Source organism: Desmodus rotundus, chromosome 13 (assembly GCF_022682495.2).
Source record: "Desmodus rotundus isolate HL8 chromosome 13, HLdesRot8A.1, whole genome shotgun sequence".
NCBI classification, from domain to species: domain Eukaryota; kingdom Metazoa; phylum Chordata; class Mammalia; order Chiroptera; family Phyllostomidae; genus Desmodus; species Desmodus rotundus.
The window spans coordinates 53,084,645-53,101,673 of NC_071399.1; the positions used below are offsets into that span (position 1 = coordinate 53,084,645).

Here is a 17,029-nt window from a genome sequence, read left to right on the forward strand (position 1 = left end):
TACATCAGGAACAAAAGAGCTAAAACCCCAGCCTTCATGTTTATATTCTTGCTGGCGAGAGTGAGAGACAGAGACAAGAGGGAGAATATGTAGTACGTCAGTTAGTGTCAAATGCCATGGGAGAAAATAAAGCAGGAAGGGGGGCAGGTGTAGGGTTTAAGATCTTTAATGGGTTGGCCAGAATGGCTTCTCTAGAAGGTTGACATTTGAATAGCACTGAGACAGTAGCCTATTTTCAGTCTTTTGCTTCTATAATCATGCCTTTTGTTTAAGCTTCATCTAAGTATTAAGTAATTTTTTCTTTTTGTTGTGGTCTTGGAGATTTTCTGAATACCTTACAGAAATAGCAATAATGCCTAAAATCAAATGACACAATAGAAAAAGTAGAAGAGATTGCCCAAGAGATTAGAGAACTTTTCAGTCCCAAGATGATGTAGCTATTTTCTATCTTTAACGGGTGTAGTTGTTGGAACTCCCACCAACACAAGTCTGAATATGCTGTACTTCCAGCCTTTCAGCATCATTCTGGTGGCTCTCCACAGTGATTCTCCTGACATAGTTCAGAAAGCAGGGAAAAGAACAATTGCCATTTTAAACCACTCATTTATTTAATTTTGGGTTCAAGAAATGTGATAGATACCAGAGGAGAAAGGCTGCCAGATGCTGAACTTGCTATGCAGTGTCGCTGTCTTCAGCTCAACCTCCAGAAGGTGTTAGGTCAGGACAACAGCTCCTTGTTGCTGTTTCCTAGTTGTGACTTAAACGTTTTTGTATGGAAACAGCTGCGTATGTTATAGATTAATGTTCAAAATCTCCACCAAATTTTAAGATAAAACAAAGATGACAAAGAAATGTGCTTAGAAGGCTGCTTCAGTGCTCCTCCCTCTACTTCCTCCGAGTTATTTGTTCTTTCTCCTCTGCCATTAAAATCACACTGGAAAATAGACTGGTGTTGAAAAGTACTCTTTCACTTCTGCTGTGATATATATTATTTGTTGTATGATGCAGTAGTGTTTTCCTTTAAGAAAACCTACCACAAAAACGTAAAATAGGTAAATTATAGAAACCTTAAATGTAGATTTCCTTTAAGTTAAAAATTCTCCAAATATAATGCTTATTTACATACTATTATTGTCTGTTTGGCTCAAGTGGTTAAGGTGTGATAAATTTAAAACTAGAGCATTGTGAATTTTTTCCAGTTGATGAATAACCAGAAATATAAAATAATTCATGGATTATAAAATATCAAATATCATTATGAAATATACAACATGAAAATTACATAGAAAGTTTTAAGCAGTAAGTATTACATGGAAAACATTACGGAGGCCTGCCTAACCAGCTCCATGCAGATGCCTGTTCTGGTGGACCTAAGGAGCAGCAGGCCAGTTCTGCATTAGTGTTGGTGATCAAAACCACTTATATTAACTTTTATTTCTTTGGTAAGAAATACCAAAATATCTTTATTAGTAGAGATAGCCTGTGGTAAAATATCTTTATATTAAATCATAGGCAAGATCTAATTCATACTGTACCAAAGGTGGCACATTATTAGTAGAGTACAATTTGTAAGACCTCTTAAATACAACATGAGTCTAAGCCAGAGATTTTCAACCTTTTTTTCATTTCAAGGCACACATAAACTAATTACTACAACTCTGCACATACCAAAAATTTTATTTTTTGCCAATCTGTCAAAAAAAAGTATAATTTTGATTCATTCACACCAAATGGCCATTGTTGTGTTGGCTGTTGTCACTTTTTAATGTGGCAGTCTAAGGGAAAAGAGGTCAGCGCCCCTGACTAAATAGTCAGGAATTGCATGTTTTAAAAATTCTTCTGGCACACCAGGGTGCTTCTTGCAGCACACTGGTTGAAAGTTGCTGGTCTAAGCTCACAAGGGAAGGAATTTTTACCTGTTTTGTTCACAGATACTTAAACATCTAAACAGTGCTCATTAGTAGGTGTTCAATCAATATTTGTTGAATGAATGATTCTGGAATGTCCTGACAGTATAAAAGTGGGCACTTATTAAATTTTGACTCTTCATAACACTTTTATATTGTTACCTAACTAGTGAGTGTATGTATATATGTACATATACATATATGTATGTATAGTGTATGTGTGTGTATACATATACACACTAGATACTATATTTTCTGATAGAGGTTTATCTAGTGGACACATTATTCACCAGCCTCACATTCTGATTTCCTCTGTGTGTGCATCTTTGTACACTCAATCAATTTTTTATTTTAATCTGCATTTCATTACTTTATTCCTTTTTAAAAAACAGAATAGAAAATATATTTTAATGGCATAGAAAAAGGAAACCAAAGAAACTGTATACTGTTTTTCTTTTTGTCTAGAAAAGGATAAATGAAATTTCTACCAAAAATTAAGTCATTTTTGAATTCCTAAAATTTTCCAGGCTAGAAATGTAGTTTTCAGAGTAAAGATAATAGATCCAATTTTTAATATGCCTTTTTAGTAGATTTGTTTTCTTTTCAAATTCCAGACAATTTACAAAACTTTCAAAGTTTGTTAAGAGACTTGACTATCACATGGCTTTGAATACTGGAGAATTTTTAAAAATAGTGTCAATATAGTGCTAGGAGATGTGGTAGAAGGGTAAGCAGATTTTGCAAATTAAGCATGTGATTGTTCTGCTGTGGCTATTTTTTACCTGCTCTTCCCAGCAAAGACCTACTTCTGGAGAGCAGAGTGTTGCATCACAGTAGACTTCCTTTCACAAATATTATTCCCTTAATGTCTTCCTTCCTTTTGTGGTTTGTTAGGATTTTTTGTATCTGGACATAGAAGTGATGAGTGATTGACTACTATATAAACTATTTGTCCTCCAAAACAACTGTTTGAAGAGGTGGAGTCCTTTTAGGCAGTTGGAAAAGATTATATTTTACTTATCTTACTAAAAGGACTTTTTCCTCAAAGCATTCAAAGCACATATTATAATACTATTTCTCTTTCTACTTTTATCTTCCTTACCTTTTACTCTATTATATTTCCTCACATGTTCTATGTAGCAATGAGTTATCTCAGGCTTCAAGAGGTTAAGTGATTGACCAAATGAGGAGGATTCAGATTCAGGCCACTGCTGGTTTTTAATTATCACTGCAGTAGTTGTAGCTTCTTTTGGTCTTCCTTTTTTTGTATTGGATGGCAACACTGCTTATAATAACAACTGTTTCTATGTGAGGGCCTTGGAAAATTTCTTTCCCAACATGGTGAAATAAATTTACCTTTTACAGGCAAGGATAAGAAGGTGGTGTGCTGCTATTCAGTAGAAAGCCGACAATGTTTATAAGCATCAATTCATTCTTAACTTTGTAAAGTACTTCCTATAAGCCATATCATATCTTTCCTTTCTCATGTTTGGCTTATATTAATAAGTGGACTCTGGGTATAGCCATATTTATTTTAATGACCTATGAAGTTAGAGAAGATTCTTGTCAGCTCTTTGAAACTCTGTGTATTTCTTACTTCATTCTTATGTTTAACATTTTTTTTCTAAAATAAAGCTAACCATAAACCAATTAAATACAGCTAAAATATCGTCCTCAAAATAAACACCACTATTCTGAGATCCTTTGCTCCTCAATAAATTAGAGGATATTAGCTTGTGTACCTTTACAAGCAACATGTCAGGACAGATTGTGCTTGCTCTCTAGAAGCCAATTTTCTTTCTTTATTTCCACACACACACACACACACAAAAAAATACAAACAAACAAACAAAAACCGTGAGTCCTTATGCAATATCATTACTTTATTGCTCCTGGAATCATTTTAAATTACGATTGAAAGATTAATTACTCTAATTTAAAAAAACGTTAAAATCACAGATTTAAAGAAGGTTACAGTTTAGCGCCATATTCCTTAATTTCTTAAAGAGTAGCCTCTTTATTAACACAGGTCTTAATTGATGGGTGTAGTTTGTAAGATAGTAAGAAGTGCTAAAATAGTGGAATTCATCCCAGAGATGCAAGGATGGTATAGTATTCTCAAATCAATAAACATAATACACCACATAAACAAAATGAAAGACAAAAATCACATGATCATATCAATAGATGCGGAAAAAGCACTTGATAAGGTACAGTACCCATTTATGATAAAAAACACTCAGCAAAGTGGGAATGGAGGGAGCATTCCTCAACATAACAAAGGCCATATATGAGAGACCTACAGCCAACATCATATTCAATGGACAAAAACTTAGAGCTTTCCCACTAAGATCAGGAACAAGACAAGGATGCCCTCTCTCACCACTCCTATTCAACATAGTATTGGAAATCCTAGCCAGAGCAGACAAGAAAAAGAAATAAAAGGCATCCAAATTGGAAAGGAGGAAATAAAACTGTCACTGTTTGCAGATGACAGGATAGTGTACGTGGAAAATCCTATAGACTCCACCAAAAAAACTACTCCACCTAATAAATGAATTTGGCAAAACAGCTGGATACAAAGTCAATATTCAGAAATCAAAGGCATTCCTGTATACCAACATTGAAACAGCAGAAACAGAAATCAGGGGAAAAAATCCCATTTGATATAGCAACAAGAAAAATAAAGAACCTAGGAATAAACCTAACCAAGGAGGTAAAAGACCTCTACTCAGAAAACTACACAACACTGAAGAAAGAAATTAAGGAAGACACAAACAAATGGAAGCATGTACCATGTTCATGGATTGGAAGAATTAACATCATCAAAATGGCCATATACCCAAAGAAATTTATAGATTCCATGCAATCCCTATTAAAGTACCAAATACATATTTCACAGATATAGACCAAACATTTCAGAAATTCATATGGAACCATAAACGACCCCGAATAGCTGCAGCAATTTTGAGAAAGAAGAACAAAGCAGGAGGGATCACAATACCTGATATCAAACTGTATTACAAGGCCACTGTCATCAAAACAGCCTGGTACTGGCATAAAAACATGCACATAGAGCAATGGAACAGCACAGAGAGCCCAGAAATAAACCCAAGTCTTTACAGTCAATTAATATTTGACAAAGGAGGCAGGAGCATAAAATGGAGTAAAAATAGCCTCTTCAACAAATGGTGTTGGGAGATCTGGACAGCTACGTGCAAAAAAATGAAACTCGGTCACCAACTTACACCATACACAAAAATAAATTCAAGGTGAATGAAAGACTTAAATATAAATTGTGACACCATAAAACTCCTAGAGGAAAACATTGGCAGGAAAATCTCAGACATTCCACACGGCAACATCCTCACAGACACGTCCCCTAAAGCAAGGGACATAAAGGAAAGAATAAACAAATGGGACCTCATCAAAATAAAAACCTTCTGCATAGCTAAAGAAAACAGCATTACAATAAAAAGAGAACCAACAGTATGAGAAAACATATTTGCCAATGATACCTCAGACAAGGGCCTGATCTCCAAAATATATAAAGAACTCACACAACTGCACTCCAGGAAGACAATCAACCCAATTAACAAATGGGCAAAGGACCTGAACAGACACTTCTCCAGGGAAGACATACAGAGGGCCCAGAGACATATGAAAAGATCCTAAGCATCATTAGCCATCAGAGAGATGCAAATTAAAACCACAATGAGGTACCATCTCACACCAGTCAGAATAGCCAACATTAACAAATCCACAAACAAATGTTGGAGAGGATGCAGAGAAAAGGGAACCATAGTGCACTGTTGGTGGGAATGCAGACTGGTGAGGCCACTGTGGAAAACAGTATGGAATTTCCTCAGAAAACTAAAAATGGAACTGCCCTTTGACCCAGTAATTCCACTGCTGGGATTATACCCTAAGAACCCTGAATCACCAATCCAAAAGAACCTATGCACCCCAATGTTCATAGCAGCACAATTTATAATAGCCAAGTGCTGGAAGCAACCTAAGTGCCCATCAGTAAATGAGTGGATCAAAAAACTAAGGTACATTTACACAGTGGACTACTACACAGCAGAAAGAAAGAAGGAGCTTATACCCTTTGAGACAGTATGGATGGAACTGGAGAGCATTATGCTAAGTGAAATAAGCCAGGCAGTGAGGGACAAATACCATATGATCTCACCTTTAACTGGAACATAATCAACAGAAGAAAAAAGCAAACAAAATATAACCAGAGACATTGTAGCTAAGAACAATCTAACAATAGCCAGAGGGGAGTGGAGAGGGGATAGTGGGGAGAGGGGATTACAGGAGCTACTCTAAAGGACCCATGGACAAAATCAAGGGGGAGTGTGGAGGTGGGGGAAGGAGGTGGGTTTGTCTGGGCTGGGGTGGAGGGATGTGGAGAAAATGCAGACAACTGTAACTGAATAACAAAATTTTTTTTAAAAAAGTACTGCTAACATAAATGTCAGCAATTAGCAGAATATTCTAATTAGTTCATCAAGCATTCTGGCAACTGTTATGTACTGGGAAGCCATCTCTTCGTCAAACCTTAGACTGAGGATATGTGACTAGATGTGTTTTAACTTTTCCTAGTAGTGTTGAAATTGTTGACTCTATTTAAACTTTTGTAAGTTTATATTTCAAAGCTCTCCTTGAGAGGAACAAATTATAATGGAATTGAAATTGTAACAAATAAAATAGTCTCCTAGGGTTATTGCTCATTTGTATGGAGAATTAGTTTCTTTTGATCCACTATATTCAGAAATACAGAGAAATAATTTTAATCAAATGATGTGAAAAAGAATCAGTCGTAAAGATGCAGTCAATTCACATGCTACGTGTGACAGCAGTGGTCACCTTATCTCTTACTAAGGTGAAGTTTGTAATATTATAGGGTATCGGGAAACAATCTTTCTTTTTATATTAAGTACTATGCAGAAGACATTATATTGTTTTTATATTCTTATACAATCAGGGAGACTTACTGAAATATAAGCCAACCTACTTCTTAAAATTAATAGTTATGTATTTTACTAGCGTTTGCTTTTTGTTTCATGTATAAGACAAAAGGATCAATCACAAGAATAGAACAAAAATCACTTTTATCTTACAAATTCTCATTTGTATTTATCCTCTGATTTGTGCTTGTTCACACAAACTTATGGTTTTGATTTCTGGCATAGAAATCTTTTCAGAAATCTAATTTGATAAGTTTTATGCTGTCAGGATTCAAGTGTTTTGGACTCTTTGCCTTTTTAAAGTTGGAATTCAGCTTGAATTTCCTATTCTTAATGTGCTATGAAACACTATAATGATTAAAATAACTGAATTTCCTTTCTACCAACAATGGTACAAGAGTTCCTTTTTCCGTTTTGGTGCTGGAAGGTGTCATACTGTTGCCCATTAAATATGTGACAGCAGAAGTGAGAAATTTGCTATGTTGCTATAAAAATCTGTGTGAACACATAATTTTTTCTCCCTCACCCACCCTCCTCTGCATTGCTAGAATATTAACAATGAATGTAAGTACAACAGCATGGGAATTGACTGTGGGAACAGGGGATGGGATGGGCAAAGGAGGGCAAGGGGGGGAAAATCAGGACAACTGTAATAGAATAACAATAAAAATGATTTAAAAAATGTAAGATAATTAAATCCTGCTGTTGATATTTTTAAAACTCTAAAAATTAATTTTTAGCAGAAGATAGCATAAAGTATTTCCTAAGGTATACAGAAAATGAATATATGACTATATATTATTGCATTGCATGAGAAACATTTTATTGATAGTAAAGTTGATAAGCTCCAATAAATTGTTAGAACATATTTTCACTTTCCTTAAATCCCCTAAGGCTTTATTTTAGACACATTTTAATTTGAATTTTAATGAAGATTGAAGAATAATACTAGATTCCTTGTAAAGTGTAGTGCTAGGCCATAGGAAGCAGTCGCTCTTGGGAATAGCACCAAGTCCAGGAGAGCCCGGATCATGGGATTGGGAGCTTGGGACAGGGGTCAGTGATGGCAGTACACTGGACTGCCAGGGAATTCACTAAAGAAATCAGTTACCACTTGGTCAAGTTAGAAGGAGAAGCCTTTCAAGCTAGATGCAAGTAGGGCAGACATTCTAGAAATTTTAAATGTCAATAGTTGTATTGTTAGCATACCTGACCACGCCATGGTAACTGAAGACTCTGATGCAGAAATTACCTGCTACAATAATAAGTAAAACCCAACTCTGCCAGAGTCCATGATGGACGTAAAAATTCTTCCTCTCAGTCCCTTGACTAGTGAACCCTAAGTGTGCTTCTCAACATGACTGTACTTTCTAATACACACTTATAAATGAGTAAGAAAGATTCCTTACATCTAAGAAAATCAGCTTCAATCAAACTCAACATTTACAAAAGTGGGTTCTGTAGTTCCAGATTCTCTACTTAAAAAAAGAGTTCATGATCCAGTGAATTTGGAAGTTCATATACTGTATGTTGCATGATAAATTACAATTAATTTTTCAACTTTTAGCATTTTTGTTCATTTATCATTAATTTATTCAATAAATATCTATTAACTTTATCCTGTGAGCCACATATCCATTAGGACAGGGTGAGGGACAAGGTAGATCAAGGCATATATGGTTTACACTCTTAAATCTTACAGTCTGTGTAGAAAGGTAGATATTAAAACAAGCAACTACAGCCCTGGCCGGTGTGACTTAGTTGGTTGGGCATCATCCTGGAAGCAAAAGGTCACCAGTTCTATTCCCTGTCAGGGCACATGCCTGGGTTGCAGTTTCGGTTCCTGGACAGGGTGTGTACAAGAGGCAACTGATTGATATTTCTCTCTTACCAATGTTTCCCTCCCTTTCTTTCACATTCCCTTCCCCTCTCTCTAGAAATAAATAAATCTTTTAAAAAAGAGCAACTATAGCATAGAGTTTTAAGGGCTAAAATAGGGGGAGAGCCAGGGTTCCGGGGGAACAGACAGCAATGCCACCTATCCTGGCCTAAAAAGGGTCAAGGAGGGGAGTTCCTGTAAATACTGTCTACGCTAAAAACTTGAAGATAAAGTAAAAGTTAGATAGGCAAGTAACTTTCAGTCATAAGAGCAGCAATAATGATAACAAGAAATAGTTAAAGCCTACATATAAGTACACTCTCTCTCTGCCATATACTGTGCTAGATACTCTCCCAAGTATTCTATCAATGAGCTTCCTGGGTAAGTTTTATTACTTACCCAAGATCATGTGGCTAATAATTGGCAAGAACTAGAATTTAAATCCCAATTGGTCTGACTCCAACATCCCCTTTCCACCACTGCACTACTGCCTCTCAAAGCAATGGACTGATTTTGATTAAAAAAAAAAAAAATTTGACTTATATCTGAAGTTTGCTTTGTTTGTGATTTTTATGTAGCATTTATTTTTTCCTAATAGATACACATTTTATAATTTTAATAAATTATAGTTGAATTTGGAATTTGGGTAGAAGTTTCAGAAGTATGTTATAGTACTAAAGTCTGAAGTTCCCATTCCAAGCTGTGTCTTACACATAGTAGGTACTCAAAACAACAGTCATAATTTTATATTTTACTTAGAATAAGTGGTAGGGTAGTTTGAAAAAAAAACACTTTGAACTCTTGTAAAGAAAGGAGCTACTGACATTTAAAAGTAATTTAGTTCTCTGTATGATATGATTAAGATGGCTGTAAGATTTTTTTTTTTAAGATAGAGCATATGTAAAAGCTGAAGATATACATTGATCCTCTTAAAAATGGCTGGACCTACCTATCACTTACAATGCATGAACACACATTGCTGACAAGAATATTCATGGGTGGAATGAACATATTTCATCATGTGAGGAGCACTTAGCATCCAGAAAACTTACTATTAATACTTTTGAAGATCATACTCTCAAAGAGGGTGTGTGGTCAGGTAAATAGTAGCAGGTAGATTTAAGAAAAGAAAATGGATTCCATGGTGCTTGGAGTCAGGTAAAATAATCTGGCTTTCACCTAATGAAACACTCTCTACCTGGGAGTGTACCTGAGAGGGCAGATTGGGTGAGGGCCAGAACGTGCCATTCATAGACTTGCTTTAATTAGCATGCAACATGCCAGTCATCACCAAACACACCATCAAAATTATTTTAAAATAGTATAATGTATATATCACATACATACTTTAAATTCTCCTCTTCATCCTCAGAAGGTGATTTTTGAGGAATTAAATGATCACAAGGGAAAGAGAACTGATCTGTCTTCTTATCTGGAAGAAAAAGGAGAACTTGGATAATCTGGATTAATTCCCAAATCCTTGTAATTTATATTTACATCTACAAAATACTGTTGCTGAAAGGAATTTTATCTGCTTTTTAAAATTTATTTTGGGAAAAACAGAATGATGACGAAAAAGAAGATAAGAAGTGCTGTTGTGTTGTATTTTTATTCATGATCAAATGTCAGTTTATTTCCTGACTAACTATAAAATGTGTTGGTTTAACTTTAGGGACACCACAGTACAAACCCTTACTCTTCAGCCTTCTGTTAAAGATGGACTTATTGTGTATGAAGACTCACCTTTGGTTAGTAATCCAATTATATGAATGTTCTCAACTGTTGTTTTTTTTTAATGATAGTTGTATTTCAGCCCTTGGGGGTCAGAGAGTGTGGAATCTCCCATAGATTCCAATATATTTCGGTCTTAACTGGAAAGCACTCATTTGTATGTTATTTGGGAAATGGATATTTAATTGCAAATTATTTGGGGAAAATAACATTGTTTCTTACTCTGTTCTCTCTCCAGAGTGAGAGACTTAGGGAATGGTGGAAATCCTCTAATGATTTCTTTTCCATTCCAGAATTTAAAAAAGATAAAGAAAGGTTTTCTTTTTCAAATGTATAGAGTTTGAAGTTAGATAATGCTTCTGAGGCATTTTTAAAAATGATTTTAATAAATAAAATATTAACCCAATGTTATGGGCAACTGGGAAGATCAGCTCCCCAGCTTCTCCCATAAGGGCCCAAAAGAAATCTGAGCCCGCCTGGCCTATCCTTCTGTGTAGATAACTCGTGGCAGCAATGGTGTGAATAAGCCATCATGAGAACCCCTGTGGTACGGACTCCCATGACAGGAGTCTTTAGGAGTTCCTGCCTCAATTGTCCTGGGTTGGGCCTGACTTTCCCTGAACACAGAAGTGAAGGCTGGGTTTGGGGATACAGCTGTATGGGTTCTTTACATTTTAAATTCAGTTTATTTTTACCCTGAAATTAAAAGGGAAAGTCTTTATTGGTTTTTTAAAGAATATGCAATAGCCCTGACTGGTGTGGCTCAGTTGGTTGGGCATTGTCCCAAAAAACAAAAGGTCATCAGTTCATTTCCCAGCACATGCCTAGGCTGTGGGTTTGTCCCCCCGAGCAGGGCCTATATGGGAGGCAATCAATTGATGTTTCTCTCACATCAATGATGTTTCTCCTCCTCTCCTTCTTCCTCCCTTCCCTTCTTTCTAAAAATAAATTTTTTTTTAAATGGAATAAAATATGTGTGGTGGAGAGAATCACTTATTTCTCCATCTGTATTTCCTTACAATTATTTGCCAAACTATGTAACAAGAAAGGTTTATAATTCAGTCCATCTTATGTTATGGGATATTTCTTACTATTTAAAAATATACTTGGGTTTACATTTAAATTCATTGAGTATTTCTTCCTGTCCATTCTCTAAAAATGTTTTAAAGAGTTTTCCTAGTTTTACCTTTCTTTTCATAATGTTGCCATTCACTCTGTCACCTAAGACCTAGGAGTTTTTCTTATTTTTTCTTTCTCCTCTTCCCCTCCTAACAGTTGCTGAGACTGTAGATTATACCTCTGAAAAACTCTTCAGATCAGTCTAATGCTTTTTATTTCCATTTCTACTATGCTTTGTCCCCTAAAATCAGGTCCCCAGACCATTTTTTAACAAAATTTTATGGTAATCCCTCTTTAGTCGATTCTACATGTTGCCGCCAGGTTAAATGTCCTAAAGTGTAGCTCCAAACTCCATCTTATCATGTCTGAACTCAAATACTGTAGCCATATTCCATTACTTAATGAGGGAAAGTACATATTTGTTTAGTAGTAGAGACCCGATCTACTATTTCAGACCCTCTTCTCTCTTTTCTTACATTTTAGCTCTAGAAAGATAGACTACTCATATTCACTCTTCCCTCAGTATACTTCAGGGTGTCTAGAGTTTGACTATTGATACCCTTTGTTTGAATACCCACCTCTTCACAATCCATTCTGATCTGTAAAAAAATGTATGCTCAGAACTCTTAACAAATGCAATATTCTGAAATCCACTAGTTATTATAATGTCTCACTTAACCCCCATGGCACTGTAATTTCTCTATTTGTTATGCTCGTCTTAAATCTCCCCTACTCTGGTATGTATATGTTGCGGACTTCACCAGCATAGGAATAATTATACTGCTAAAGGGAAACAAAGTAATTAGTGCAGAGTTAGTAGTTTAGTAACTGTAAGGTGCTTGCTTTTTGTGGAGATCTGTAAATTTTGTTTCCAGCTCTGCTACAGGCTTCTTTGTGATAGTGTATGTATAACTTAAGTATAATTAGCTATTGTAAATCCAAAGCACTGAATGATGAAATTTTAAATGTTTGCTTTTATTTTTATTTGATGAATGTTCTGTCTTCAAAGGTTAAAGCAGTAAAGTTGGGTCATGTTCTCGTAGTAGATGAGGCAGACAAGGCCCCAACAAATGTCACCTGTGTTTTAAAAACTCTAGTAGAAAATGGAGAAATGATTCTAGCAGATGGAAGGCGCATTGTTGCAAGTGAGTATATGAAAAAGCAACTCTTCCTTTAATGTATGCAATTTTTTCATCCTTGGTATCCAGTCACACCCGTAGCTGGCTGCTTATCTCCAAGAAAATGTTAAGTTCAAATTGTCCTTACTGACAGTCATTTACAAAACTCAGTATGTCTGAATCTAACTTTCTTGGTTTCATTTTTTGTAGCCAGATAGTATCTTTGAAAATTTCAATAGTAGTTTTAGGACAGATCAGCTTCAAATTTTCCTACTCTGAGAATACCAACATATAATTTTTAATATACTCATCTCTTAATTATTGTGCAATATGTTTTCTTTATTGTCATCTGAATTTTTTTAATTTCAAGCAAGTTTCTATTATAAAACTAAAATTGTTATCTCAGTATAATTACAAAAATTAGGCATTTTATTGTATATATTTATCATATATGTGTATAAATAGATATGTGTGTATACAGATATATTACACACACATACACACAGCCACCTCAGGAAGAAGTTATCCTCTGTTTTGTATTATCGTCTTCCTTTTATTTACTTATTTATTTCTTGGTGTTGTCAGAGAAAATGTAGGTAGATGAATTTAATCAGTTTGTTTGACCTACAAAGAAAAATTGTCTGCTAATGTACATGGAAGAGAAAATGTTATATAGTCATTCATCCTGATTTTAGGATGATTGTTCTGGCCAACAGACCTGGATTTCCTTTCCTGGGCAATGATTTCTTCGGCACTTTAGGTAAAATAAGCAATAATGATAATAATAACAAAAAACAATAGCAACAGCAATAATAGCACTGTCTTAGGAACACTGCTCTAATGGCTGTCCCTGAATTGCAATGTGAGAACATTTTCTGGTTTCTAATTTAAAAGCTTTGCATCATAAAAAGACTTGAAAATCTATAACTAACCATTGAAAATATATAGCCAATACCAGAGCAATCAAACAAATTGAGACTGATAACTAAAATCTTCAATATTTGAAGAGAACATGTCAAAAAAGACCTCATTAAAAATGTACAAATGCGTCACCACAGAGATGTTCTTCTTGGATATTGTCATTACAAGATTGCTGTTTCCAAACCCAGGAAATTCAGCCCTAATAAAAGTATCCTACCATTTCAGCTTCACAGTGAGTTTATGGGAAAAATTAGAATTTGAGTTAGAAAGCCTAAATACCATCTATTAGAAGTATCTTTCAGACTCTCCAGTTTAGAATTCTGCCTGCCCTTTTTAGAGGCATTATGAGGACAGTGAAATGGAAAGCAAGAAAGAATGGCTAGAGCAAAATTGTGGTTAAAGAATGATGTTGTCTCCATTTTCTGATACATTTTTGAAAGATAGTCTGGAAGTAAAGGGTCATCATGTTTTTTAAACTTAGGTTTGATTGTAAACCCTATTTTAAACACAAGAGCTCCTGAAGTTCTTTTGAACATGATTTCATAGAGCATCACTTCAAGGGCTATGTTTTTCATTTTCTTTGCTTTTTAAAATTTTCAGTTTTTACCAATCATTTTATGTTAATTAACTAATTATTAAATTTTGTCTGTGACCACATCCCTTGTTATTTGCCACTACTAAAATTAAAGGGGATCAAACATTAAAACTGTTGGTTGCATTAGTACATGACTGTATGGTACATTGAAAGACTTTTTTGGTATCATAAAAAAGTATGAGTATAGGTTCTTATAGACTCAAGTAAAACTGCAGGTGTCAACTATCTTTTTTTTTTTAATGATAGTATTCAGTTCCTTTAATACCTTAAACATTTCCACAAAGAAAGCTCCAGTCAACTTGAGATTACTTATTTTAAGAACTGTGGAAGTTGGTCCGAAGGGTGTGGGTTATTGTTAAGCTGATTCAGAATTGCAGTAGAATTTCTTCATTGGAAATAAATCAGTATTGCACTAATGACTTGACTATGTGTTCAAGACCTTTATTCTGTGTGGTTGAGTGTCAGGCACATAATCTGAACAGAAGTCACTCCTTAGCTGCGTAATGGCAGATTCTCTGCAAATGATGCAGCTGCAGATTTGATAAAAATAAAGGATGTTTGGATTGTCCTTGAATGTCCTTTGGATCACCCCTTGTTAATGGATTCTTTTTTTTTTTTTAAGGAGTAACAGCATCTCAAGCCAAGTTTAAGTACTATAAAACAACATTTGGACAAATTTGCTCTTTTAGGTTTACATTGAATTTACATAAAAACACAAGTTCCTGTACAATTATTATGTGTATGCTTTATCAGTATTCTGTTCCTAAACAAACTTTCTCAAGAAAAGTGTTATTTTTCTGCATCGAAGTTGTTATAACCAGATTTCTTAGAGGTTTTTAAATACTTGAATAGTATGACTACTTGTTATATTATTTTAAAGGCTGTAACTTGATATTCTTAAGAATTATTAAATATCAATAAAGAATAAATAGAAATTTTGTTTTTCAGATTCTGCTAATGTTGATGGAAGAGAAAATGTTATAGTCATTCATCCTGATTTTAGGATGATTGTTCTGGCCAACAGACCTGGATTTCCTTTCCTGGGCAATGATTTCTTCGGCACTTTAGGTAAAATAAGCAATAATGATAATAATAACAAAAAACAATAGCAACAACAATAATAGCACTGTCTTAGGAACACTGCTCTAATGGCTGTCACTGAATACTACCATGTGCTCTGCGTCACCCTGGCCACCTGGGGAAGTCTTTGTTATCCCAATTCAAAGGGATTAACTGTGTTTCTGGGTCACTTAGATGATGGATATTAAAGCTTGGCTCTGATTCCAGAGCCTGTTTCTTTAAACAATGACCCTATATTTTGTTGTTTACGGCCTCTTAGAAATAAAACACAAAATAAGGAATGGTTTTTATTGTTGGTTTTTGTCATAACCTCCTAACTATGAAAATGTTGGAGGCCAGCTCAGAAGACTTCTTCACGTTGATTGGAGAGGCCCTGGGCTAAACTTAATCATCGGAAGCCTTAAAAAGGACATTTCTTTCTATGACAAGGAGTTAATCCTGGATACTGGTAATTCTCATACTGAACATGAAGCCGACTCAGTGTCCTAGAAAGATTTTTGGCCTAGCAATTTCACATCAAGAAATTCATCCAAGGGAATTACCCTGCAATGATATAAGTACAAGGATAGGCAATGTAGCATTTTTTTTTTATAGTAGCAAAAGAAAAAAAAAAGGAAACAATCCAAATGGGACTGGATAAAGAAATTCTATTATATCCACACAATGGAATACTATGCAGCTGTTTTAAAAAAAGAGTGGGATAAGTTTACCCTTGCTGGTAAAATTTTTTTTTCAAAATGCAGTAAGAACAGTGGGTTTAGTAGTCTACCATTTGAATTAATGAAAAACAAAAGGCAAGAGGGATATATATACATGATTATGCTTTACATGCATAGAATCTTTTTAGAAGAACACATAATATGTCTCCGAAATCCTCTTATCTCTCTGATCTCCTGGTCTCCTGTATTATGAATCAATAGAATTACATGAACCTTTAATATAAGAAAGTCATCTCTCTTGAGCATAGATTATATTTTCTTAGTGTATTCTCAGTTTCCTAAATTACAGATGAAATATTCTGTTTCTGCATTCCTTTTTCTTGATTCTAATTTAGGCAGTTTTCTCTGCAGGTTTACTTTTCCAAAAGTAACTTCTGAAGTATAGTCCAGTAATCTGCACAAGATATAAATTACTTAGAAAGTGATGATACTGATACCCTGTATTTTAGTATACATAAAGTTTGCATGTGAGATAAATGTATATAATTTCTCAAGGTATTTAACATGTATTAAAGTTAAAAATGCAGCCCTGGCTGGTGTTGCTCAGTGGTTTGAGCGCTGGACTTTGAAGGAAAGGGTTGCCAGTTCAATTCCCAGTCAGAGCACATCCCTGGGTTGCAGCCCAGGTCCCCAGCAGGGGGAGCATGACAGACAACCACACATTGATGTTTCTCTTCCTCTCTCCCTCCCTTCTCCTCTCTCTAAAAATAAATAAAATCTTTTAAAAAAATGCAGTCTCAGAACCATATGAAGATTATTTTCCAATTAAATGGAAAAGGAAAAAATTTCCAAAACTATTTATGTTGGTGTATGTGTATTTAAAAAAAATGAGAGAATAAATGCACTGAGTACTTAACCCAGGGTGCCTGTGGGAAGCGAGTGGAATTGGCAGAAACAGGGGCTTCTCCTTTTTGTTCTTTATATTTGAATATCCCCCAATGAGATTATATTCAAGTATTATTTAGTTTTTTAAAAACAGAAACA

At 34.9% G+C, this 17,029-nt stretch overlaps 1 protein-coding gene across 1 annotated transcript in view; it reads left to right on the top strand.

The window, feature by feature from the left end:
• Positions 1 to 17,029, top strand: part of VWA8 (von Willebrand factor A domain containing 8) — a 388,865-nt gene that overhangs the window by 192,077 nt on the left and 179,759 nt on the right. The window contains exons 22-24 of the mRNA XM_024569321.4: positions 10,435 to 10,510; positions 12,622 to 12,757; positions 15,195 to 15,314. Of these exons, the coding sequence (XP_024425089.3) occupies positions 10,435 to 10,510; positions 12,622 to 12,757; positions 15,195 to 15,314 (332 nt within the window). The remainder of the gene's footprint in view (positions 1 to 10,434; positions 10,511 to 12,621; positions 12,758 to 15,194; positions 15,315 to 17,029) is intronic.